The following is a 27,948-nucleotide window of genomic DNA, read 5'->3' as shown; positions in this document are numbered from 1 at the left end:
TTGTTTTTTTTAAACTGCACACTGATATCAAATTATGAAAAGTAAAATAAAATTGTGCTATAACTTTGTCTTTAAAAAAGGAACTTTAATTTGAGCAAACTGACAAATCCATCAATTTTCCACTTAAAGGATATGTTCACAATGTTTCAAGTGTGTCTTAAAACAGCAGTTATGTATCCATATGAACACTGAAAGAGGTTTTCCTCGCTGTAATCATTCCTCCTGTTCATACTGGCTATTAAAAGATCCCCTTCAAATGCTCTTTCAATATAAGTGATGGGGGCAAAAATACAGTTTGTCCACACAGTCATTTTGTGCAAAAAATGTATTTAAAAGTTTATTTAAAGCTTATATGAAGCTTCAGCAGTCTGAGTTAGTCATATCAAGTTGATATCTGCTACATTTAAAGTCCTTTTAGCATCAAATTCCCTCTTTGTGTTTCCTCAAACAGCGTTTCCCTGTTGAGATGTGGTGTAAGTATAGTAACAAAAAGACGGACTGTGGCACTAAAAAGACAGTAACGTTGAACGAAATCTTCTTGATTTGAAGCTTCATATTAGCTTCAGATAAACTCTTAAATAAATTTTCGCACAGAATGACGCTTGTGGATTTTGTCCCTCATCACTTACATTGTAAGTGCAATATGAAGGGATCTTCTGATGGTCAGTATGAACAGGAGGAATGATTATGGCAAGAAAAACCTATTTCAGTGCACATTTGGACACCTGACTATTGATTTAAGACAGACTTGAAAAATTGTGAACCTGTCATTTAAGAGTCCGTTGAGTTTTTAGGAGATTAGTGTGAAAAGACCCCAAAATAATCCCTGTGTTCCTGGTAGATCATTTCTACTGGTGTTCCACTTCAATTTTTTGTATCTCATTCAGTTAGCCCACAGGTGAACATTGGTCAACTCAGATATTTTCTTTAGTTTTAGGTTAATAATGTCAAAATTACACAGCTAATCCCAGTGCAGTGTATTGAAACTGTGCGGCACTGTGTTCATAGAAGAACAATACTTTCAGGTAGTTGAGCTATTGTATCACCTGTAACAGCATCTACAGCAGCACAGAGGTCTACAACGGACCCACTGAGCTTCGAAAAAGTATCTGTGAAGTCCCTCATAACTTGAAGAGGAGCCTCGGTTTACGACAGTCAGTGACACTGAGCAATTTATTTGATTCCACAGTGTTGCTGGGTGACTATAAAAAAAAAAATCAAAATACCATCATTAATGTGACAATATATTTCAGATGATAATTTGATGCTTATAGATATTTACAGGAGAGAAAATCAAGAAATGATCATTAGAGGTTGTTGAGTAGTGGAAGTTCTACAAATTACAGCAATTAAACTAAATCATATTATATAACATAATATCCAAAATCCCAGATGGTTTGTATATCATGACACATTTTTGTATGAATGTTTTGCCCAGCTTTATTGCACAAAAATGTAAATGATGCATATTGGTTATGTAATAACACAAAACAAATGACTTCATCTGTATTTTGATCAAATTATTGTCCTTTGTGCTGGAATGTCAAATTATTTATTTATAATGTACAGTCAAATAAAAGAAAATTTCACCCGAGGTAGAGCACAAAAAGCATCTTAAAGCATTTTATTTATTGATGTAAATAGGTTTACTTCTGTTTGATTGTCTTTAAGAAAAGATTTCTTTGACCGACACATGAAGTTAATACAACACGTATACAAAAAGACCAAAGCAGTGCTGGGTGAAGCAACATAATACTGCACAGTTCTGAAACATAACTTAAAATAATACAGTCCTCCAATACCACTTGATTAAATCACACAGATACATACACAGGTCCTTCATTGTAAATCAAGGCAGCTTTTAACAAAACAGGAAATGAAAAAAAAAAAATCAGTTCAACTGTAAACCAATGCTACCATAACCCTCATACAATGTCCGTTAAAACAGAGTTTTCAAATCATAGACATTACATGCATGCACATATCACATATAACAATCAAATGAAAAGTACCTTCAGTGGTTCCAACAGAAATGCACAGCTGTAAATACACATACTTGTGAAGGCACATGTGGCTTTGGCAAATTAAACACCCGCGTTTCCCCTGATGGTTTATGCAGCAGTGGCAGGGCCATGTTTAGTTTAGTTCCATGTCTGTCTATGTATTATGGGAGAATTCATTTTAATGATGTTATTATGACACTTTCTTATACTAAACATTCTAGACGTCCACTCGAGTTGCTGTATTGCTTCTGTTTTTACATTATCAGAGGTGATCCAATCCAGCTGAACAAACAGGGGAACCATATACATACAGATAATTTAAAGGCACAAAAGGCATCCCTGGCTAATTCCCTTAACTCTTTTAAGCAGCCTGAAATTACATTTAGAAAAAGGCACAATGGAAACACTAGCAAAAAAAAAAAAAAAAAAAAAAAATTTAACAGCTTCTCAACACCCCTGAGGAAGCCAAATGGTTGCATAATAAACCCTGCAATATTGCGTCATTATTACCCTGGGACTTCAATGTTGACAGTAATCTTGCCAGAAGATGTTGATTTAGCTTCGGCTAATGCTGTCTGTGTAAACAGGCTGGGAAGGTCTAGAGTTTTATTCTAAACGTGCAGGTGGGTGGTGAAATATAACAGTCAGCGTGGAATTTGTGAAATCCATCAACAACTGTAGGTACGGGGATGAAAAAAGTTTTCTGGGACTGGTGCTGGGAAGCATCTTCCACTGGAACATGGATTAGAGTCAATGTGGATAATGATGCTAAAATACTGTTCATAAGTGATTTATGTCTCACAGCAACCAGGTTGACGAAGCCCACCCAAAAACGCATCATCCAGCTGCAGCCATGCATGGTTGCTTTTTTTTTTCCTTTTTTCTTTTTTCTAGTGCCTTAGTTTTTTTTTTCTTTTTATCTGAACACAGTATACCAGAGTATGAACACGCTTTGGTCCTTGAATGTGACCGTTCTGCTGCTATAGAGGCACGTGGGGTAAATTCCACACTGTGAGTCTGTTCTTTTACTTGGTCAACTGTACTTCAAGTCCATATTATAGTCCATACATGATCCACATGCCGCAGGTCAAAGCACAATGAGCAAAACAGAGAGAGAGAGGGAGGGAGAGAAGGAGAGAGAGACACAGGTAGGGAAACAGAGAAAGTAGTTCCAGGTGTTGTGATGCCTTTTCTTCACCTGGATATAGGAGGAAGAGGAGGAGCTCCTCTCTCCTTCTTCCCAGAACCTGCAAAGAAGCAAAATACATAGGAGTTAGTGCTTTTTTTTTTTTTTTTTTTCCAGAGAATATTTCATTTTCTTCCACAGGGGGGCACTATGTCACAATCCAGCTCTATTTACTTCAGGTTAATATTCCATTTGTCTGTGTTTCCAAGATGGATCAAACAAAAACTTGCAAATGGAAAAGGTGATCAAATATGGGAATGTTAGCTCAAGTCAGTACCATCTAGCTTTTGAAATAAAACTGATTTCACTTGTATCTTGCAGTCTACTTTTGGACAAACAGGCCAGTAGAGTATGCATTTATGTACATTTCAGAAATACCACTGGACAGCCTGCACAAAAGTCAAGTTGAAAGCAGGGCTCTATTTCTTAATTCCTGGAAAACTACACTTTGAACGTTGTATTTTTACCCGACATTGATGTAACTGTTTTATGTATATACAAGTTGTGTGTGTGCTTATGTGTGTCTGACCTTTGCCGTCAGTCTTGGCAATCTTGCTGGGGTAGGTCTTCTGGCAGGGCACGTAGGGTTCAGGTGGAGGAAAGTCCGACACTGGATGGAAACTGAACCGACACTCCCACTCATCTGTTGATGGACAGAAATAGAGGTCAGTGGATCTGTCCTGCATCATTCTGACAAAACTCTCATGATACAATGACGAGGAACATCACTTGACACAATGCAAACAAAAGATAAACAACATAAACAGAGGTCAGATTTAAAATTTAAAAAAAAGAAATCATTGTATTTCAACACTGAATAGACAAATATCAATCAGTATTCTAAAAGTTTCATATCCAGAACTAACAAGAGTATGTCTTTGTGTCTAAAATCTATTCAAGAGCACTACATAGTGACAAAATACTGTGACAGACTTCAGAAAATGTGAGCTGCCAGATTGTTTCTGGGGCAAGGCACTCAGGGCTCTCCGTCACTTCTTGTCCCCACCATCTCCCAAATCAAACTTTCTCTTTTGGTGCAGTGGGATAAAAACAACAGGAACGGAGGTCAGTGGGTTCCTCTGACATAGTTGAACAGAGTTGAACTTCTGGTAAAAACAACACTGAGGGCAACGAGTTTCTCTTGTAGAGACTAAGAGGGTACAGTCTTTGAAAAAGAGAGATCCTTAGCCTGCACATATAGATTAATATATTAGACTTGTTTTGTTCAATGTCAGGGTTTTAATTTACCTAAAATGTACTATATATGCACTTATGCATCTTACCCTTTACTAGTGAAATACAGAGTTCCCAGGTTTTTTTGGTCCCAAGCACTGTGTTCACTTCCTGCTCTCTATTTTCCCCCCAAATGGTTTCATCGATACTCAGTTAAACCAAACTTGCACTTTCTGGGATTTACTCACCTTGTATCTGGTTGTGGTGAGAGTTTTGGAAGCCGTTGCCCATGGGTGGCGGAGGAGGGGGGGCCCCTCCTGTCCCGGGCCTGTCTGGAGGGAGTGGGGGTCTACCGCCAGGTCCACCACGAGGGGGCTCTGGGCCTGGCCGACCGAGAGGAGAAGGAGCTGGCGACGACCTCACACTTCCTCCACCCACGCCACGACCTGAGGGAGGAGGGGGAGGAAGGGGCCCTTTGGAGGTAGACATAAAATTGACATGTTAGCTGATGAGAAAAGAAGTGAATTTTTTATGATACTGATACCACATTAAAATTAGCTTCCGTTACAGATGTGTGGGTAAAACTGTGAATGAGATTTGAATATGGATATGGATTTTATACAGCAGTAATCCATAGTTTAATTAATCAATCAAGGCTACTAACCTGTGCGTGCGGAAGACTGGTTCCTTCCAAGAGATGGCGGCCTCTCGTTCGGTGGGGGAGGGAGAGGTCCTGTCCGGCCATGCGGTGGACCTGAAGGGCTGGTGAGGAGAAACACTTACACTTAATCTACACAATAAGTATACAGTATTGTAGTAAAAAAAAAAATCATGCTAAACAGAGAGCACGCATTTAATCAGATCTGGATGGCTCCCATATGTTAATGCACTTCAGTGTATAAAGCAAGACGGAGCTTTAAAAAAAACAACTTTTTTAACAGGTCTAGTTTTTTTTTCTTTTTAAAAAGGGACTGTTCTTTTCAGAGGGAGGCTACATGAAGAAGTTTGCATGATGTGTAACCTACTGCATCACAGAACAGCTATTAGATCTAAATCTATGCAAACTTTGACACAGCCACCAACGTAAGTTCAACAATCAAGAGCATTCTCTCATCGTCTGATGCCTGATAAGAAATGTGTACATACCTGGTCTCAATGCTATTCATCCACTAACAACTGACAGATAAAGTTTTACCAGTACCTGTTAAGTGAGCTGTTCCTTTGAGGAAGACGAGGGATGTTGTGATCATCCCCTCCAGCTGGGGAGGGTGGGAGAGGAGGAGGGCCCGGTCGGCCCGGTGGGAGAGGCGGCGCACCCCCACCAGTGGAGGAACGAGAAGAGGGGGAAGAGACAGAGGAAGGCGGTTTGGAGTTGACAGAGGGAGGAGGAGGGGGAACATCGCGGGGCATAGATGGCCGATGACCTCCCAGAGGAGCTGGTGGTGGTGGAGGCCGGTCGTCAGGAAGTGGGGGCCTCCCTCCAGGAGCTGGCGGTAAAGGAGGTCGGCTGCTGTTTGGGGGTGGAGGAGGAGGCCCGGAGAAGCCCGCTCGTGGGCCAGGGGAAGAGCCTCCTGGAGGTGGGGGGAGAGGCCCGTGCCTCCCTGGTGGAACACTAGGAGGTGGAGGTCCAGAAGAAGCATGGCTGGGTCTGGGTCCTCCGGGGAGTGACGGCGGCGGTGGGCCCCCACGAGACAGGAAGCTCTGGTTTGGTCGAGGTGTGTTGGGTACGGGAGGAGGGGGGCCTCCTGGAGTGTCTTGTCTTGAGAGATTCGAGCGGCCCTTGGGAATATCAGGGACATTGCTACGGAAACCAGCAGGGGCTCCCGGGAGTTTAGGTGGGCCAGAGGGGCTTCCACCTCCACCGAAGGGGCTGGGGCCACTAGAGCGGCCTCCTGGGGGGAGCATAGGTGCTCGACTGGGTCCTGAGTCTGGAGGAGAGAAAAGGCAATTGTAAAGTTAACTATGTTACAGGTGCTTTGACACTACTAGACACGATGCTTTTTGTATTGTTGTTGTTAATATTATTTTATTTTTTTACCAGAGGAGTCTCTGTTTGTTGCAGACCTCAGTTTTGGCATCCCTCCTGCGAACAGGCCACCTAAACCACCAGGAGCGCCACCACCAAAACCTCCTCCGCCACCTCCACCTCCTCCACCTCCTCCTCCTCCACCACCACCACCTCCTCCTCCTCCTACTCCTCCACCTCCTTTGGGTTCTGAGAGGACAAGCAAAAATTATTAACATAATTGTTTGATGCACATTTGTATACAGATAAGTTACTATAAGATACTAAGTTAGCAAGACTACCTTTGTAACCTAGCTATGAACCAAATTTCCCCTTTAGGGACAATAAAGATGGGCATTATGAGTGGTACTGAAGTGGTCTTGGCTTACTGTCCAATAAGGGTCCACTGCGGTCATTGGTAACAGCCTTCTTTAGTTTGGCGCCTTTACAAATGTCAGACAACAGAGCGTTCCTTCCCTTCGGACTCGGCCTCTCTGTGTTGGCCTGAATCACAAACACACATATACATACATGGATATATAGTCACTGAGACAGAGTAAAGCTGAAGAAAACACACACATGAAGGGGAAAAAAACAATGGACTTTATTGATCTTCAAGACAGTGAAATAAAGATTTTTTTTCAGTTTTAATATTTTGCCCCTGTGTTAATTGTTCAGTTATCTCTTATGCCAAATATAGGTATAAAAATCCTTTTTGAGTATTTTTCTGGCCTCTTCCTGTAAACTGTATGTTTGATGACTCATCTTGAATTCAGGTGTGTATACAAAACTGTATCCATTCAATATGGATTTTTGCGACAAGCTAACCACACCCATCACATAAAACTGCACTTGACCGCTTGTGTATAGTCGTAGCTAGCAGAGCAATACCACAAGGGGAGGTATGTGTCTTCATTTCCAAAAGAAAGTGGTTGAGTTCTGATTTACAACAACAGTCCAACAGCTCTGTATTGCCCTGTAGCTGCTAAACCATGCTCAGCTTTAAAAGACCAATCAAATCTGAAGGATTTGATTAAAATCCCTCTTATAATTCTACATCATCCAAATATTCAATTTCCCTTCCAAATACATCAGAAGCTAAAGATGTTCCGACTTCCGTTTTACTGTGACTTTAAACGTGTTACATCAATTTAAACCATAAAAAAGGGGGATGCAGATAAGACTGTGTAGGTAAAACTGTAAATGAACGATAAAAGGCAGTGACTGGCGGATCACACAGACCAAACAGTAGGAGAAAGGTGTTTGGTAGCAACGGTCAGTATGTTATGACATGATTTGTCCACAAGATAGCTCTGCTGAGCAGGGTCAAAAGGACAGATGTTACTGGACTGAGAGATAGACAAGACAGACAGACAGACAGATAGAGAGAAAGAGAGACAGACAGAATGACTTACAACAGCAAGGGAGGGAGGAGGGGGAGGCCCTGGGGGTGGTGGGGGAGGTGGGGCAGGCATCTTCCTCTCTCCACTTCACTCTGTCTGCACTGGGCGCTGTACCCTGATGAGACAGACGATACACACACATAAGAAAATTGGGCAATAAGAAAAATCAAGCACCCGGTTACTGACAGATATTTCAGCTTCTGCAGCGCTTCCCAAATTAGAAATTGAGGTCCTCAAGGCAGCTCTAATGTGTCCCAAAAAAGTTTTATGACCATTTAAAGCAAGCAGAAACTACCACAGCTGAATGCTTAAGCAAATGCAAGAGAGCCTTCAGTTGCATTTCCTCTAGTGGCAACTATTTGCTGGCATCTGACTGTATTGAAATGACTGGGAAAACCCTGAACCTTTCTGTAGAAATAAAAAGTCTACATATTTTGTCCACGTAAGGCGCTGGTTACAGTGGTTACTTTCACTTCCTTAAATGAGTTCTAGTGACAAGTTTGAGAAGCTAATTTTTACGGCTTGCAGGATACAGATTGACATTTTAAGGGGTTATCTGCTTGACTGACACAGGTCTCAGCCCATCACATTCAGCTGTGGTGGTTGCTGCTTGCTCACCGCACCTAAGCTCCGCCCAGGCTTTATCTCGCGCCACAAATAAGGAATTTCCAGCTTTAGTAATGGCCAAGATGTTGGCGTGTGGTACACCCAATTTTAGGGTTCAAAACATCCCCTCAGAGTAATATTAAATATATGATGTCACAGATGTTGTGCCTGAAAAGATACTTCTGGAGGGTGCAAAATTACAAAACTGAAAGTTGCAAAATCTCACAAATATGTCTCAGAGTGTGAAATTGTGTGAATTTTGCAAGATGTGTTCCTTAAATAGTGGTTTCCTGGAGGAACTAGAAATGAAGATATAGTAGGCATAGCTTGTGCAAAATACATAATGCTCAGATTAAAATATGAGAACAACAACAATAATTTATATCAGCTGATAGTGAGCTTGCACGCAATGACAGACTTGCAATAAATGATTAATCAAGCAGGAACTTGAGTGTCAAGTTCCGCAAAACAAGACTTCAAAACACACAAAAACACAAAGACTGATAACCAGCTGCTGTTAGCAACTACCCCTTTCTAACACAACGTCACATAATCCATGCGTGTAATATACAGAGCAACACAAAGCTAAGTTTCCATTTTGTTAAAGCTGCACTAAGCAAAATATGCATGTAAAAATACAAAAATGTCCTCCTCCCTGATTAAGATGGCGTTGGTATAACCACTGGCAGGAAACAACACATTTTATCACATCACATTTTATTAATTAACCGACACAGGCCTGTAATATTTCAGACGAGCTTTGAGAGTAACTGTACACAGAACTGCTGCTCCACTGTTAACGTTTCAGCATGTTACACTTTTGGTCACATCCCAATAAGTGAAGTACAAGCAGGTCTGCAACTGACAGCTGATGGAAAAACTCCTGCACTGACATCACTACTTCAGCTGGGGCCAGAAGAGCAACATGGATGAAAGCTTCATCCCACAGAGAGCAGTGCAGCAGCAGCTGTCTGATCTGATTGATTCTGTGTGGAGTTCCACTTTAAACCATTGATTTAGGTAGTTTTGTTACCAGTATAAGATTTTACAATGGGGGCTGCTTCAAAGTACATCTTTGGAATTGGAAGAGATACTTCTGTAGATCAGGACCAAAAGAGAAAAATATAACACATTATCTGCATTTCAAAGATAATATAAACATACAAATATTTACATGACATAAATACCAAAAACACAACCTGTATTAGACTGACCCAAAAACTCTGTGCAAAAAGTTTTAGGCACTTTAGATGTTTAGATTCTTATCCATTATGCAATACCATCAGAATGGCGTCCACTCGGCCCCAGATTTATTCTGCAGCATGACAACGACCCCAAACATGCAGCCAAGCAGTCATAAAGAACTACAGTATATTCAGCAATGAGAAGAACAAGGAATCCTGCAACAGATGGTTTGGCCCCCCCAGAGCCCTGATCTCAACATCATGGAGCCAGTCTGGGATTAACATGAAGAGACAGAAGCAGCTGAGACGCCGAAATCCACAGAAGAACTGTTGCAACTTCTCCAAGATGCAAGAACAACTGACCTGCAAAGTACCTGAAAAACTGTGTGCAGGTGTACCGAGGAGAACTGGTGCTGTTTTAAAGGCAAAGCTGCCTGCACCAAATATTGATTTCATTTAGGTTTCTTCTGTTTACTGAACTTCGTATGAATTATTTGATAAATAAAAACTATAAATGGCATTATTTTTTTAAAGCATCCAACTGTATGAGTGATGCCATGCTTAGTGTTAAGCCAAACTGATTATCACTCATGAAGATAAGCAGTTTTGAATCAATTTCATGCCATTAGTTTCACTTGTTTTACCTTTCATTAATAGAGGTAGCTGCACTGAGATCAAAGAGGTCAGGTCAGGTAGAGCTAAATGAAATAGGAAACCAGTTAAACGGCAAGAACAACAAGCGCGATAAAAACCGCACATTACAGACTCCGTCACACATACGCTCACATGTTCACACTCACATTGAGATCAGCCTCTTTCCCTTCACACAAATGCTTATACAGCTCGGCCTCTCACTTTATTTTAAGTCACACACACATACAGTCAGACCATCCTCTAGGGGCCTCTTACTTCCTGTAGCTGCTGACAAACAGGAAGTCACCACGCGGCTCCAGCACCGCAGCCATCCGGCAGCCAGGATGATGATACCTCTCCATCTGAGCTATGCGTCATTTTGATATTCTCCTCATCCCGCTCGCTTTCTTCATCTCAACTGTGCATCAATCTCATGCTCTCCTTCACACTGCATTCGTTTATCAGCTATTCTTCCTCCCTCCTTCGCTCGCTTTTCGTCTTCTTGAAGTTTATCCTCGTATGCTCGATCAGCCTCCTTCACTCACGCTGTTCCTCAAAGTTCACCCTGTGACTTCTCCCTCATTATCTTATCTTACTTTCCCTGCATGGTCTGCCACCATCAATATCTCAAAGTCAAACAGACTGAGATTTTGTCTCTTTCTTCTCCTCTGAACGTAACTAACAGTTTCCACTGCTCAGAGAAAAAGCATTCACATCTTCTGGTGAATGCAGTTTACAGTACGCTGTAAAAAATTTACAGAAGCAAAGGAACAGAAGAAAGCTTGAATGTGTGGCAGCTTAAACTTGGCCTCTGTCCAAGCATGACACCAACATCTGAGCGGTTACTCAGGCCTGAGCATCTAAGTCCAACCCAGTCGTTTCAATTTGTGCCCAAACTGAAACTGGTTTTGAGTGGTGTAGCATTTTTGCAGACCCAAAACTGATGAAACTGACTGCCTAGACAGTATATGCTAATACTAAAAGTTTAGCGACATGTAAGTGGAGCAATTTTGAAGAATATTTCTGAGCGATAGCCAGAGCGAAATGATTCCATTTAAAATATAATTTCATAAAAGCTAATGATCAAACCTGACGAAGCATGGATGTGAAACAAATTGTTCACACCACACAACTTGTTGGTGGCGTGTGGTTGGGCTTGTTTACACGTTAAACATTTTTAGAATGTTTCGTGTTAGAGGTTTCTCACCTTATTTCAGCATTTTTCTTGCACGTAGTGCAGTTTAACGAACATGTTTGTCAAAGCAGATTCTGATATAAATATTTTTAGATTGAAGGCACAAACATATGTCTGATACAGGGCTGCAACTAACCATTATTTTCATTATCGATTAATCTGTTGATATTTTTCCTCGATCACTATTTCCCACAGCACAAGGTGACATCCTCAAAAACAGCTACCCAAAGATATTCAGTTTACTTTCACAGAAAAACTAAAGAAACCAGAAAATATTCACATTTGAGAAGCTGGAACCAGATAAGTCTTAGAAGAATGACTGAAAACAATTAATCAATTATCAAAACAGTTGGCTGTTAATTTAACAGTTGGCAACTAATCGATTTATCGACTAATCGTTGCAGCTCTAGTCTAATATATTCTGTGCAGTATATAAATGCAACCAGTTTGACCAAAACTGAAAGATTCAAGGATTCAGTGTCTCCCTCTAAATGTTATTCTATAGGAACAATAGTATTTAGAAAAATCATAAGATACTAAAATCTGCAGTGAAACACAGACTAATAATTATCTGATCAGGTTATGTGAGCAGATTTTACAAACTGTCTCTGTGATGTTGTTGAGTAAAACAACCTTATATCTGTTAAATCAGCTGTGGCCACAAAAATCATATGATCAATATACTGACCTAAACGTAATACAGATTGACCCACATATAAGGTCTTAATAACAATAAGCTGTTTACATGCATCTTTTATGTGACTGTCCTATTTCCCCCAACATAGACTATGATGGGAAAAAAGCCCGTAAAGCATCACAGAGAATAAGCTTGTGAGAGCAGAGCATAAACAGGACAACATGTACAGTATACATGCATCAGTGTCAGAGCTGAATCCTACTGTACTTTACATGGAGACTGTGAATGTGTATGATGTTTGCATGTGCCCACACTGAAGTAGAGCACTAAAGAGTGATATTAAGGGGAAGCTGGAGTACATAGAAACTACCTGCGCTGCATGTTTTAATAGAGTTACATTTCAATCAGTGACACCTCCGCGAGGATTAATAGCTATAGGAAAAACTATGATCTGCCTTCACTGGTTAAAAGAAATCTCAGTTTACCAGTTTAACAGTTACCACCTGCTAGTTAGTGCCCCACTCAGTCTCACATCGAGACTTCTTACACATGTTAACAATGTTTAGACTTCACGGTAGATTAACAATTTAATCCAAAACTTTGTCAGGACAAATGGAGAGCAGGAGGAGAGGTCTGGAGATGACAGAAAATTAAAAACAAACTGGGCCACACAGTTATGAAATCATCACAAACTTTAAAACACAGACTAAGTTTTACAACTATGATAAAATGTGTGCTCATAGTTTGTGCCTTTTCTTTTGAGTAAATCAACAAATCAATTCCTGTTAAATATCAAAATCCAGTTAAATGCTCTTCACTAGTCAACAGAACCTCAAATCTGTTTACTTAACATGACAATCAACCCAAGACCCCAAAGCATTCATTTTATGATATGGAGCAGAGAAAAGTAGGAAGTTATTTGCATTTGTGAACCAGCAGCTGTCTGCTGATCACTTAATCTAATAATAGTTTAAATGACTATTGTTTCAGAACTATTGCAGCTCATACTTCTAACCATGGTTATTAGGGTAAAGTTTTGGCTACATAAGACAAATTTCAGCTGAACAGGAAAACGTCACTCACAGCGGTGAACCTCTGTGCAAAAGTTGCCATTTGAAGTCGAGCTGGCAGAGTTAAAGATTTAAAGCCGAATGCACACGTGCATGTTTCCACTGTGCTGACAACTGCAGATGTTTCTATTTGGCCTCCTCCATGTTTGAGACCTCTGCAGCAGATACATGTATTTCAGGGTATTTGATTACATGTAAAAAAAAAAATTTTTTAAAAATTATGCTGAACTTATGAAAGTTCAGCATTACATGCGGAACTGGAAGGGTAGGGGTTGCAAGAGGTGGTTGAGAGTAAACACTGTCACACCTTATTTCAGTCTATGGTGTAATTTTTTTCAAATATGGCTGACTAGCTTTCACGGTTTTAAATCAGGATACAAAGGCAATCACATTTCCTGCAGCAGTTACGTTATGACACTGACACCGCTGCAGATGTAAGGCCGGCAGATGAGATCAGACAGGAAGACAGGAGCCGGTCTGGGTTTCGTAGGTGTTGCAAGTGAGAGGGGTGGGGTGGGGTGGGGGGGGGTGTGATGGAAAGCCCCCTCCTCGATAGGGTGGCTGACAGTTCAAAATATCCAAAACTCTTCATTACTGGAAGCAAGCAAAGCAAATGTTCTTACGAGCTGACTTTCAGTCGGTGAAAGATTCACAGATGATACTGAAGCAGCTGGAAGTGAACACAGAAAGACATCGACTTCCGTCATCAGAAACAGGCCTGTGTGTTGAAATTTAAAATGCGCTACACAACTTCCCTTTCCCTAGCTCTTACTCACACATGCAGCCTAATATTAGCTAAGCATTCACAATGGCTCCTTTGACAGACAGACTGAGAGAGGGAGAGACAGAGAGAGAGAGAGAGAGAGAGAGAGAGAGAGAGAGAGAGAGAGAGAGAGAGAGAGGGAGGGAGAAAAGACGGATTGAAGTAGAGAGGGAGATATGAGGGATTCAGGGTGGAGATCCTTTGAAGACACACCGTCAGAACACACACACACACACACACACACACACACACACACACACACACACACACAGAATAAGGCTCACATATGTTTCAGTTTACAAATGGCCATAAAAAAAGGCTTCTTCATCCTGCCTCTGAACCTCCTGCGCTCCACGACCTCATTAGAGTTACTGCACTCACACACATGCATGCATAGTTGCACACAATTTATAATCGCAATACAGCAGTGTTTTTTTTTTTTCACCCCGGTCTACAAAACCTGTCCTTTCTTTAACACCACAAACGGATCAACTCAGCAAATATATTCTGATACTTGTGTATGAAAACGAAAATTAGATTTATCTCACATACTGTGTTCACTTTGGAGGCTGTTTAAAAAGGGACATAATGCAGTTTTGGTGTATTGTTATGTAATAAGAGACGGTTTTTGTGTCCATAGCAGACAATAAAAAGGCAAAATCATCACAACCATATTTCATTTGGCTTCAACTTGTGCTCTTTTCTGCTGCTCCACCGGGTTAGAAAACATCCAGTTTTGTGCAAATGTGGGTTAAGATATGTGTAATTGTGACTATGAAATCTGATCAAAGTCAGCAATTGAAGCTTAATTAGATTAGATTATTTTAAGTAAGTAAGACATTTAAGACATTTTTTGGGCATCGCTTAAAAGAAGTTGTGGTTCGATGCAGGAACATGTGGTTTTAACAAGGGTGATGGTGGGCGGAAGTATGATATATCGTCAAGTTGAAACCTACCATCACTTCTCACTTAACCTCACCCAAGCTCTCAGACGGCTCGGTAGTAAACGCCAAGGTTTCAGGTAACAATTAAGACAAATCATACACACTTAGCAACATCCAAATATAGTACATTTACATTCCTGTCTCCACTGGAATCATCAGGGAAAATTTATAGAGCTGCTACTCATAAAAAAAAAAAAAAAAGATCAAAATCTGAGTCGATTTTGAAAGTGAGCTAAGGGAAAAGGTAATCTGAGAAGTTTTCAGCGCAGCCCAGGCTAGTAATAAATGTGTTGGCAATGCAGGAACAGTGCTGAGTGGCTAAGCTAACATCCTGTGGTGCGTTCACATGCACTTGCTCACACACAGACACACACACACACACACACACACACACTGCAACCAAATCGGGCAACAGATGTGGTTCTGCTGCTGGTGTTTTAGACTCTTTAGATTACTCAGCAGGACGTTCTTCAAATTAAGAATTAAACGCTGAATACATTTCATAACGGAAATGTTCACGAATGAATGTTCCTCTGTTGAAAGGCTCTTGTGTGTTTGTCTTTTTATTTGAGGGACATCGATTTAGCAAGGATTCTTTGTGTGTGTGTGTTTGTGTGTGTGCTTGATACATGTGATATGAAACCAGATGTTACTTAAGTAGATTTAAATATGCCTCTGAAAAAGTTACTAAACTTCAAGCTCTGGTGGAACAAATCACAGAGCGACATGAAACAACATCATCATCAAAACAGTTTGTTTTTTTCTGGTTTTCCTCAATGGCATAAACGACTTCCTAAAAATAACAAAACAATGCCATTTCCTTCACTTGGTGCAAAAAAAAACTGATGATGTTTACAGCTGAAAAACCTTATTTCACCTCCAGTTATTCTGAGTAATCAAAATGCAATTAGCAGATATTCTAGATTCCACTTCTATTAATATAAGGTGACATACCAAATATGATAAAGCTCTTTACATTAACTGCATATATTATAAAAGCACTCTGATGAACCAAATCAATGTCAAACGAGGACTAATCAGCTCAAATATCTCCTATGTATAGATACTGATTGGTAATGACATACCTTCATGCTCTGCAGTACATCTGTACAGACACATAATCAGACAATCAAAAGGCATCAAATGCAATAAAAAGGCCCTTCTAGTCTGTGTATCTGCTCTTATTGGACAAATACACTGATGACAAAATGAAAGCCATTTGGAACAATGAGCTTGACCCCTGACATCACTGCGGTTAGCCATGAACTGATCAAATGTCACGTTACCATCATCATATTTTTAGCTTGACAGAAACATTCACGAGGTGTCTCTGAACCAGGCGACGTCTGCCTGCTCTGTAACATAGAGGATATAATGCTTGAAGAGGCGAAGCTAGATTCTGCTCACTCGCTTTATAACAGGGTCTGATTCAGAGATAGTGTACTGAAGCTGGTTTGAGCAAATTTCGCCTCCTGTGCCATTCTCAGATCATACTCCTGTCATGTGGGTTAGCATTTTAAAAAATACTGCCATGACTGAGTTAAACTGTGCCTGGCTCACTCCTCTGCTGTCTTACACCAGATACAAATCCTTGTGTTCAATGACTAATTTTTTTGTTGCTGACTTGTATTACTATTTTTGTATTATTGCTAACACACAGGAAACACATTCTGAGAGACACTTGGCTTTAAAACAGGACTAGTACGCTGATGTCCTCTGCTAAACTGCGGAGAAACCGACATTATCAGAAGTCTTTTTAACAGAGATTCAACAGACAATAAATAACTATAAAAAGTGGTCAGTAAACTAGAGACAGGCTTCAGACCTACTCAAGCCTTTTCCTTTGACTTTTATCACCAAAAGAAAACACCCCAAAACCTTTTTTTTTTTTACATCTACAAAGTTGTGAAAAATAAGACTACTTACTCAATCTGTGTCCATAGAAGAATCAGCAGTATGTTCAGAAGACAGTAGAAGAAGCACCTCAGTTCATTCCTCATAAAAATGCAAAACGTGAACAGCAGCCACATACAGCTGAAAACAGAAAAAAGCGGAAGATTAGCAGCATCTAAAAAACTTTTAAAAAAACCATTGTGCACCGAGCAGAACTTCTTGATTCCTCTTCCTCTAAACTCACATTACACATTCAGAGAAGTCCCTCCTCTTCACAGACATACAAAAACCTTATATACAGCACACAGCACTTCCTCTTTTTCAGTTCCCTACCTGGGGGAGGGAGGGGAGGGGGGGGGGGGGGTGGCGGCGTGTGCTGGGGTTCCCACTGGAGTTTAGGTCTAAAATAAAGTCTGCGACGATGTTATGAAAACTAAGTAAATATAAATCCACCATATTTCGGTCTTCTAGGTAGTCCAACAAAATGCGTTGAGCTTGCATATATCTACAAGGCTGCACAATCCCCTAAAATAAGTTTAATAACAGAAAATGTTTAAAAACAGACTCATTTGGTCTCATTTGGTGCTAGATTCATGAAATCAAACCTCTGAAAAAAACAAAATACATTGTAAATTCAATATAAAGTGGAAATATTCTGCACATTTCCAGGTCTGTATTTATATTCTGGGTCTCTACTGGAATATCTTTGCATGATTTACAGTTTTTAAAACTCCTAATTTAACTCATACTGACCTTATTGTGATTATTATCTGATTTTTTCATATCACATCACAATGTAAAGATGTTTCATCATCTAGTCAGTGACACAGCTGATAATTGATCAATGCTGTGCTTCCTCTGTTTATCCTGGGAGAAGATGGAGAGAAAGAGGAACCCATGACATCAAAAAGACCAGACGTGGCTTGCTGTTTTTTTTTTTTTTTCCCCACACCAAAGTCTCATGAGAAACAGTGTGTACGGTTGGGTCATAAGTTTGACTGTCTGTGAAAACACATTGACGACCGCAATGGAGAGGTAAAGGACGACTGGGAAGAAGTTGAAGCAAATACTGAAGAAGATGAGAAGAATACAAATGAGGATATGAGTCGCAGAGGAAATGAGGGAATAGATTAAGAGGGAGATGAGGCAAACCTGGAAAAGGCAAATTGGTGTGTGCTATTGTGTGCTCCATAAAATTCTCTGATTGCCTATTTCTTCTGTTGTGACTATGCTGCAAATTCTTAGGGAAATTGTATTTTTCCGTCTCTCGCTGCCGTCCTTTCAACAAGACTGGGCTCTGTCTGCTTGCAATTAATCCACCTCAGAAAGAGGATTTTCTCAAACTGCATTCTGAAATACATTAAGACACGAGAAATCTTTCACACATCACATGTTAAAAAAGGAGCCTTTGCTTATGTTTTTCCTGTTAGAAAATGAAGTACAGCTTCAACTGAATGAACTGAAAGTGAATTGATCCCAGCGTTTGGTGCTGCTGGATAGATCCCCTGCCAGAAGAGAACGGGTTAGCATAGCTCCACAGCAGCAACTTCCTGTGCTCTCAGTGTCACACTTCCTGCCTCGCAACACAGTCTGCCAACCCACCATCGGCTGCATTTCAAATACTCTCCCTCTTGTCTCTTCTTTCCAGCCAACTACAGCACCAGAGCTGCGTCTTAAAGAGACACCTTGGCTTTCTCCCATGTACTCAGCTGTTTTTCTTTACCAGGGACCAGTCTTCAGTGAGGGGGAAAATGTGTCTGAGCTGATACTTCAGTTAACCATGAAAAAGGCCAGTCTTCCCCACAGAGGTTATTGCAATCGACTAATACTGCAAGAAAAAACGCTTACACTATTAAAAAAAACTGCACGTTAAATGAAAAATCAGCACATAGGCTTATCTTACCAAAACAAATGTGCAACAGGAACTCAGTGTGACTCCACATGTAAAGCTACAGAGCCTTTTCTACTAATGCAGACATTGGAAGTGAACTGATACTGGTAAAATGACTGAGAATGAAACAAACATGCTAAAACTAAAAATAGCTCTACATTCCCATAAAAGGTAATTTCTCATAAATCTGAAAACTGTCCTCAATCAACGTTCTGCGACCTCACATGCTTCCAATTCTATTTTTTAACCCGGTTTCATTTTGTTGGTGGACAAAGTAACATAAACATTTACATTGCAATACAATGCCCTTCAGTAAGCAAGCATAACTTTATTTATATAGCACATTTCATTCCAGGTGGAAGCACAATGTGCTTCACTGAGCGTGAGCTACCACAAAATCTGCAGTCACAAAAACTATGTATGGATAATGTACATGTTAAAGGTGCAGTGTGTAGAATTTAGTGGCGTCTGTTGGAACAGACTTGGCAGAAATGGAATATAATATTCATAAGTATGTTATAATTAGTGTATAATCACCTGAAAATAAGAATTGTTGTATTTTCGTTACCTTAGAATGAGCCCTTTATTTCTACAGAGGGAGCGGGTCCCCTTCCATGGACGCCGCCATGTTGCACCACCATGTTTCTACAGTAGCTCAGAATGGACAAACCAAACACTGGCTCTAGAGAGGGCCATGGGTTCATGTTTTTTGCGAGTTCTCCTAGTAGCTTGGAAGGGGACCTGCAACCTCACCACTAGATGCCACTAAATCCTTCACACTGCACCTTTAAAACATTAGACATAAGTAAACACAATTAAAACAAACACATAAATAATACATGTCAGTTAAAAACCATTTAAAAGAGTAGGAATAAAATAAAAATAATTAAGACCAGGAAATGCGCAGCTAAAAAGGAATGTTTTCAGTTAGCTTTAAGAGACAATAGCGTTGGAGCACACCTAAGATGATTGGGCAGGATGTTCTGACGGCTTGGAGCATGAAAGCTAAAAGCAGTTTCACCAATTTTCGTGGAGACCTGAGGAATAACCAGAGAACCTGCTCCAAATGACCTGAGGGACCTAGCTGGCTCATAGCTCACAAGCATGTCAGAGAGATATTGGGGTGCCAGATCATGTAGGGCCCTAAAAACGAGTGTTAAAATTTCAAAATCAGTTCTAAAATCTAGTGGAAGCCATCGTACAAATAATATCAATACAATAATGATCGAACATCTGGCAACACTGAGTCTAGCCGACTGGAAACAAAATCATGGAGGAGTTTTCCAGTGTCCTCCTGGGATAAAAAGCTCCTTATCTTCGTGATAATTCTAAAATGATCAAATCTGGTTATAATTATGCTGCTAATGTGGCTCTGGAAAAGTCGGTAAGTAGCAATTTGGTGGGAAACTGTTTCCCTTTTTGTTCCATTTTGTTGTTATTGAACTCAGTCAATTTTAAGATTGTTGATACAGAGATGTCAATCGATTACGCCGTGTCTGTGATACTTTTTTTCTTTTTGCTGAAAAGCAGTTTTCTAGTTTTGGTATATGCCGTCATGATTTCCTACGTGTTTTCCTGTATTACATTATCATATTGCAGTAATTGTGAGTGTCCCATCTGCAATTTTCACACCAAATTCACATGAGAAACAGTGACCAGTTGGGTCATAAGTTTGATTGTGTGTGTAAATATACGCACACTGACGACCGCAACGGAGAGGTATTGAATAAGAAGAGAATACAAATGAGGATATGAGTCGCGGAGGAAATGAGGGAATAGATTAGAGGAAGATGAGGCAATGCAGCAGTAAATTCCAATAGCATTTATTGGAACATCTGTAGGGTACTTACAAGTACTTACATTTGGGTACTTCCCCATACCGAGTACTGGTATTAGTATTTAGTAATTCCATTACAAGTCTAACAATGACATGTTTTATTTTCATCACTTTCTGAATGTAACAAATTAAATATACAACATGAAGCCATTGCTGACATTTTAACCTTCCTGAACAAAAATGGCACTGCCACACATTTTATTTAAACGTTACCTGTAACATTCAGTGGTTTCAGTATCACACAACATACAACTGTAGCAGATCAACTGAAATGATATGTGATGTACGTGCTGTCTGTGAGGAATAAGCCTGTTTCAAAAGGTGAGAGGCAGGTTCTTTCTGATGAAAAGAAGCTTCTCTGCATTATCAGCTGTGAGCCTGTTTCTGTTTTCATCTACAATATGTGACACTGAGCTGAACAGCCTTTCACTTTCCACATTACTACATTTTGCCGAGAGGTATCTGTGTGACATTTGGGTCAGACTGTGAAACCGCACTTTGTTAACCCCCCAGTACTGCAGTGGTTCGTCTTCTTGAGAAGTTGTGGTCTCTCCAAAAGGTCTCCAACCGTCTGTAACTGAATGGCAGCACCCACTGGTGTACTACTCAGTGATGTTGATGCTTGCTCATCTGATATCTCATCGACAAATCTGGGCCTCGCGTTGCCTTCTGGCAGGTGGTTCTCCCAGATCCTCCTGCATGTCTGCCTCTCCTCCAGACACCTTCTGCAGCTCCAGCATCACTGTCTCTTCAGCCTCTGTAGCAGTGTTGATGTTTGAGAAAAAACATCATAATATCTAAAACAGAGAAAATAATATTTTAGCTGGTAACAGACAAGCTAGTCTGAAATCGTCAGAATGAATGTCAGTTATATTGCATTCAAATCACTTAATAAATTGATTATGTAAATGTTACATGCCAAAAAGTTTAAGGTTGGTTATAATGACAAAGTTCTGTTTTCATCATTCTCTCTCTCTTTCTCATATGCTCAGCAAACAGACAGACACACACACACACGTCCAATTTTGGCAACATTACATGGACTTGTAATCATTTCCTGAAGACTTACCCTAACCCCAACCATAGCCACTACTTGTATAACCCTAACCCTTGTCTAATCATTAACCAAACCCTAACCTTAACCACTGACCCAAAAATCAGCGTTTTACCAATTGGGGACGCAGCTTTTGTCCCCAGTTGGACAAGCCGTCCCTCAATTAACTGCTCTTTAGTCCGAAATTTATCTCCAAAAGTAGCCTATGTAACACATACACACACACACACACACACACACTTTACCTCGGATCAAGTACAGTTGCAATGCAGTGGCGTCCATATCAGAGAAGCATCTCTTGACGGTTGCAGCTGAGGTTCCCTTTATTGTTTTGATGCCATGGTCTGTTGCTTTGGTCAAAAGTCTATGAAGCACAGTCACAGCAGTAATCACATTTGATGCCAAAGCATCAGAGGAGCTCACTTTCCGGGTTAACTCAAACGGAGCCAAAAACATTTGAGAGTCCAGTGGTGAGTGGTGAGATTGTCAGGGAGCTCATATTCGGACCCAAATATTCCCAGAGCCCGCTTCTGCTCGATGAGAGGCTGCAGCATGTAGTACTTGCTGTCCCAGCTGGTCTACATCTTGCTGGAGTCTTCTTAGCTGGTTAGCTGGTTGAGCTGCTCCTGAATGTCTTCCAGGAGGGAGTAGGCTAAGGAGGAACGTTTAAAATGTCCAACTATTTTACAACCGACTGCCACCACATCAGCTATACCTCTCTGAGCCAAAAGACCCTTGTTAACAGCCAGCTGGAGTGTGTGAGTGACGCGGCAGGCTAGGGAGTCCAGCATCACTCATGGATGCCTTGATCGTGTTTTTGGCGTCGTCCCGGAGCACAACATGAACAAAACTTTTCAGAATCCCCCACGTCTGAAGCATATCATCAAACGAACCTGCGATGACTTGGCTAATGTGCGAACCCCGGAGCTGCTTTGCTTGTAGAACGACTCTCAGGGGAGTAAAATCCTCATCAATCCACTGCGCAGTCAAACTGATGAGAAACACTGGGCTGACACTGACAGTCCAAATATTAATGGTGATGTGCTTTTGCATAATATCGTGCAGCTTTGGTAATACGGTTTCTGTGATGTGGTGACAGCTGGGAATCTCATACCTCAGCTCCAGTAAACTGAGAGTAAACCGTTTCATCTACAGCTGACAACGGCTGGTCATCAAGAGCAATGTACTGGGTAAAAGCTTCTGTTACTTTTACCGCCTGTGGGTTGTCTCTGGACATTTTCTCTCGCTTCTCCAGCGTTTGCTGCAAAGTTGGTTGTCATTGTTTCCTGCTGCTAGCATTAGCAAACTCCTTGAACTTGGTGTTGTGTTGGTTCTTTAGATGTTTTATCGAATTGCTTGTGTTTAAGGAGCTACTTTTCACCCTTCCTCTTGATAATTTAGCAGAGCATAGTTTGCAGTCTGCTCTGCTTTTTGTCATCATCGCTTATCCTAAAATATCTCCAAACTGCTGACATTGCTTCTCCTCCGCCTACTTGCTCAACTGATGAGAGGTTCATGTCACGTTGCTGTCAAATGGTAGCGGGTGTAGTTGTATCTGAATAGTTTTACAATTACAAGTACGTGAGCACAGTATTGGACCGATACCCGATACCGGTATCAGTGCATCCCTAAATATTTGTGAGTCATATTAAACTGAATACCAATTATTAAGTAAGCTTCAAAGTAACAGTTCAACATTTTCACTTTATGGCTGAAAGTTAGATGAGACGATTGATACCACTCTGCATCACCAGTCATGCATGAGTTTTCAGGGCAACAAAAGGAAACTAGCAGAGGTATAAAGGGGCCAGAAGGTTGCTAATAAAATGCTAATGCATCAGTTGCAAACACTGCATCATTATGCATCGTGGGAAGGGGAAAATATCAAAAATAAGTTGAGGTTAATAAGTTGAATCAATGCCTTTGACAATTTCAACAAAAAAATGAACATTAAAACCTTCACTCAACTGTTGTTTCATATTATAATGTTTTCGTACTTCCTGTACATTCCTCAAGATCATAATATCATCACTGCAACTCAGTCCTTTTCAAATGTTTCCACAGTCACAGCCAAACTACAGTCTGGTTGGCAAAATGAGCCAGGTTATGTCTCAGTATTTTTTATATTTCCCCTTGTCACTCCTCGACATCTGCACCAGCTACGCATAAGTCCTGCGTCTCAATAGAAGGCATGAAGTAATGTCATCAGGGTCATTAAGTGTTTCTCCATGTTTACTCATCTAACCACAGAACCTGAAATGTGGTAGTTACTAATGCAGTTCCAAAGAGCAAACACAGTCAGGAGATTCATTAGCATAAACAACTACAGAAGGTCAATGAAGACTGAAGAGAAGAGAGGAGAAATGACATGCCTCCCATCCTGTATGTCACAGTCACATGAATATTAGTGCAGCTCGCCTGCAGGCTACTCAGTCACTTTAGATGCTTTGTGATCACACATCACACCACAAATGACTCATATATTGTAGGCCAAGATGAAGAAGAATGTCATTCAAAAGCCTCCACTGTGTGATAACTTACTGTGAAATATAAAACTGACTAAGTGTAATACAGTTTTCATGACAACCTCTGATTTGACTCACTGAGAATTTTCTCTGGTAAAACTAGAAACTTTTAACTTTATTTGTTTTACTCCAATTCACTTGTGAAAAAAAAAAAGATATCATAATTTTAAAAAAATGAGATAAAAAGATCAACATATAGCTTTGAATCTAAGATTAGCAGAGAGCAACACACATTATTTCAGTGATTATATTTTTGTAAAGCTATAACATGGTCGATTATTTTCTCGATTAATCAATTGGTTGTTTGGAAAAGTTGATCACTGTCTCCCAAACCCCGAGATAACATCCTCAAATGTCTTCTGTGGTCCTGATCAACAGTCCACAACTCAAAGATCTTCAGTTTACTATCACAGAAGACTAAAGAAACCAGTAAATATTCACATTTGAGAAGGTGGAATCAGATAAAGCAAGCAAATTGAAGACATCTAAGAAACTATGAAGGCCGTTTTTTCACCAGCAGATTAATCAATAATGAAAACAACCAATAGTTGCAGCTCTATAATATAATATCCATACATTTTCTCCTGGGAAGGACAGTAGGTCCCAGCATGCTTTGGGCATGATATTTCCTGAACAGGTTGCCATCAAAGGACAACTTTGGACTGTGGAAGCAAACTGGACCTTTTGGATATGATCATACAGTTTATTCTAAGTGGTGGTAGAGTAACAGCAATATCAACCTCCACTTTTACATCATTGTTGAGTTACCACATAAATCTGTTCTTCATTTGAAAATCACGACTGTGGCTGTTGATGACTTTGGCCCGCTGCATTAACAACACATGAGGCACATGGTCATGAGTTTCAGTGTTGGATGGACAGAGAGATGCCAGATCACATGCTTCACACAGGAAACAGAGCCGAGCACAAAGACAGAGCATATTATGCATTATGTTTCTACTACCCACACACACACACACACACACACACTATATAGCACAATCTATCCTCAGACCACAAAAAACACAAGAATTACATCGCTAAACAGTGTTGCAATTCTTTTTACATGATATTTCTTTATCTCTGAACACACACACACACACCAGGAAATGATGAGAGGTTCTGTGAACGCATTTCTACAGAGGACACAAGATATATTTGAATAAATGGAAGAGCAGGGAGATTCAACCAGCCCCTCACTTCCTAAACAACGCTGTGCTCCTGAGGAATGCCCACAACTCAGAGCTACAATGAACTAAAACTAGTTCTGTAACAAAGCACATGAATGAGAGGACAACCAGAGACAACATGAGCACATAAACAAGGCTGTTCTCTGCTGTTGCTATGACCAAAACATCTCCCTTTTTAAGTTTTGATGAAACCCATGGTATACTGACAGGATCCAAGAATAACTGAACTGCCTGTGTGTGTGTGTGTGTAGTGCTGCTGCTGCTCCTCCTCAGCAACAGTCAAAAATCCCCCCCCCCCAAAAAAAATATCCAAAAAATATCACCGATTCAGGAAAATCCCACTGTTCTTTGGCCAAACCGCAGTCTATTTACTACTACTACTACTACTATCTGCTCTGAGACAGATCATATCTGTTTAGTAAACCTATTGTGAGTTCAGTTTCAACTGACATTGGGATGAGCAGATATTGAATATGTTTTGTTTTGGAGTGTACAATACGTGCACAATCGGCATTTCTACACAAATATCTACACATACACATTTTAAATTCCAGTGTAATATTATTTGTGATGATATGATCACACTCACGGCTATTTACTAGCATAGAGTTGAGCTATTAAAGGTGTTGTGTGATGTAATGCAGGCATGCTCAACATCCATTTGATGTTAGTATGAATAGTTTACCACTATCATAAAAAATATTCCTTTTTATACAGCGATTTCAACCATATTGACTAGACCTGCTTGTTGCATGATTGCATCTCTGACATCAGGGACTAACAAACCACCCAGCCAGCGAAAGAACTACTCAAAACATGTACGCTTCCACTTTACCGAGAAAAAGCCACTCAGGCCACACAGAGACGCAGCCAAAGCAGTTCTGAAGAAATCCTCAAATCAAGCCATCTGTAAATTTCAAACCGCTGAAATGAATCATAACAGTCACACTGGGACCAAAGAAAAGCCAGCAACAGCATCTATCTGCAAAACTGCTTCGTAATAAGGAAAACTACACAGGCCTCTTCGCTGTGGAAAGCAGTTTCATTACCCTGCTTCCCATCAGATTAGTCGTTGCATCGACGTGTGTTTACTCTGCATTCCTCCATTCAAAGCAAGCCGTTCTCTATAAACTAAATGTTTACAGAACTAGCTCAGCCTTGGGAGTGTGTGTGTGTGTGTGTGTCTGTGTGAATGCATGCAGAGTGACTGCTTGCAGCCAAATGGCATTCAGTCAAACTGGTTGCGAACAAACACATGCACACACACAAATTCCTTTTTTTCCCCCTTCAGCTTTCTGACTTTCTGACATTTAATGATGCGGATGAAAGTCCAGCTGAAGTCAACAGCATTTCTTTATGAGTGCATGTATGTGTGTGTGTGTGTGTGTTTGTGTACACACCAGTGGTCCCTTCTCCCTACAAAGCTCTTCGAAAACAAAACCCAAATATGTCAAAACATTGCAGTCCATTCCCTCAGCTCTTTCTCTCCTCCCTCTCACTGCTCAAAACACATGCTGGACTGCATGAGACCTGCTATTTCCCCCCACAGCAGACCAGTCTATGGAAACACAGGGAGTTTTAAAAGAAAAGAAAAAAAACACGTTTAATACAAGTCTCACATTGACCATCATTTGATGGTAGAAGAAAGAACAAACCTTGGCTTGTTGCCAAAACCTCTGGCAGAGCCTTGTACGAGTTTGCAAGACGTTTATAACCGACTAAAAGCTTCTTTAGACGGTGAAGTAAACAGTAAACAGCCATCACTGCTGGAATCATTCCCAGCTGCCTTCCCGGAGGATGACAACTTCTTTTTTGCTTGTGTGAACCCGAACTCGGGTCTCACGGTTTCCGCTTCAATGAGGTTATTTTCCACACACGCACATAGACATAAAAGTTTGACCAAACTTCGGATAAATGTCTGCTCAACCTACCTCTGTCAGCGTGAAGTACTGTGCACGGCTAATAGTCTTCCATCGACCGTCGATACACTGTAGCTGGCGTTGAGCTCCTCTGTGCAGCCAATCCTGAAGTCTGCAGAGGTCTGGCAGGCAGGCAGGCAGGCCAGCTAAACTAGCCTCATCTAGAGCCGTGCAGACACCGGGTTGTGCTAACTCTCTCCTACTGAACATGCTGTAGAGAAACCTTCAGCAGGAGGAGGAGATTTATCGTACTGACACCATAGAGCATTTAAAATGGCTAGATGGTACCACATATAATACAAAACTCACTGAAAACTTTTTTTTTTTACATAGCATACAACTGAAGCGCTTATTTTGTTAAAGGATATGTTCACAATGTTTCAAGTGTCTTAAAACAACAGTCAGGTGTCCATATGAACAGTTTCAAAGTTTTATCTGAAGTTTATATGAGGCTTCAGCAGTCTGAGTTAGTCATTTCATGTGCATATCTGACACATTTACAGTATTTTTAGCATCAAATTCCCTCTTTGTGTTTCAAACAGTGTTTCCTTGTTGAGCTGTGGTGGAACTATAGTAACAAAAAGAGGGACTTTGGCACTAAAAAGACTGCAACGTTGAAAGATATCTACTTCATTTAACTCATTTGGGTGTTGAAGCTTCATATTAGCTTCAGATAAATTTTTAAATACTTTTTTGCACAGGAGGAGGACTGTGGATTTTGTCCCACCTTAATTTACATTGTAAGTGCATTATGAAGGGATCTTCTAGTGGCCAGTATAAACAGGAGGAAAGATTATGGCAAGAAAAACCTGTTTCAGTGTTCATTTGGGCTCCTGA

The 27,948-nt window shown here is 40.6% G+C and overlaps 1 protein-coding gene across 2 annotated transcripts; it reads right to left on the bottom strand.

Moving 5' to 3' along the window:
- Positions 1 to 1,596: 1,596 nt before the first annotated feature.
- Positions 1,597 to 27,301, bottom strand: wipf1b (WAS/WASL interacting protein family, member 1b). Of its 2 annotated transcripts, XM_044373065.1 has the most exons (10): positions 27,124 to 27,300; positions 16,729 to 16,836; positions 7,783 to 7,885; positions 6,757 to 6,871; positions 6,401 to 6,577; positions 5,564 to 6,290; positions 5,027 to 5,124; positions 4,611 to 4,835; positions 3,719 to 3,832; positions 1,597 to 3,250 (listed from the first exon to the last, which is right to left on the bottom strand). In XM_044373065.1, exons 3-10 carry the CDS (start codon positions 7,840 to 7,842, stop codon positions 3,198 to 3,200), a joined length of 1,569 nt encoding a protein of 522 aa, XP_044229000.1. In that variant the 5' UTR covers positions 7,843 to 7,885; positions 16,729 to 16,836; positions 27,124 to 27,300; the 3' UTR covers positions 1,597 to 3,197. The 2 variants fall into 2 exon arrangements, with proteins under 2 accessions (XP_044229000.1, XP_044229003.1); XM_044373068.1 differs by lacking the exon at positions 16,729 to 16,836 and having other exon boundaries at positions 27,124 to 27,301.
- Between the last annotated feature and the right edge of the window lie 647 nt (positions 27,302 to 27,948).

This window comes from Thunnus albacares, chromosome 14, assembly GCF_914725855.1.
Source record: "Thunnus albacares chromosome 14, fThuAlb1.1, whole genome shotgun sequence".
NCBI lineage: Eukaryota > Metazoa > Chordata > Actinopteri > Scombriformes > Scombridae > Thunnus > Thunnus albacares.
This window is presented reverse-complemented; position numbering and strand designations above follow the sequence as displayed.

Bases quoted from the DNA above. Each gene is read 5' to 3' on its own strand.
- wipf1b (XM_044373068.1), bottom strand. From the start codon at position 7,842: ATGCCTGCCCCACCTCCCCCACCACCCCCAGGGCCTCCCCCTCCTCCC. The intron at 3,833-4,610 runs GTGAGTAAATCC...GTCCATCAACAG, and splicing joins TCACCACAACCAGATACAAG to ATGAGTGGGAGTGTCGGTTC. The intron at 3,251-3,718 runs GTCAGACACACA...GCTTCTTTGCAG, and splicing joins TGCCAAGACTGACGGCAAAG to GTTCTGGGAAGAAGGAGAGA.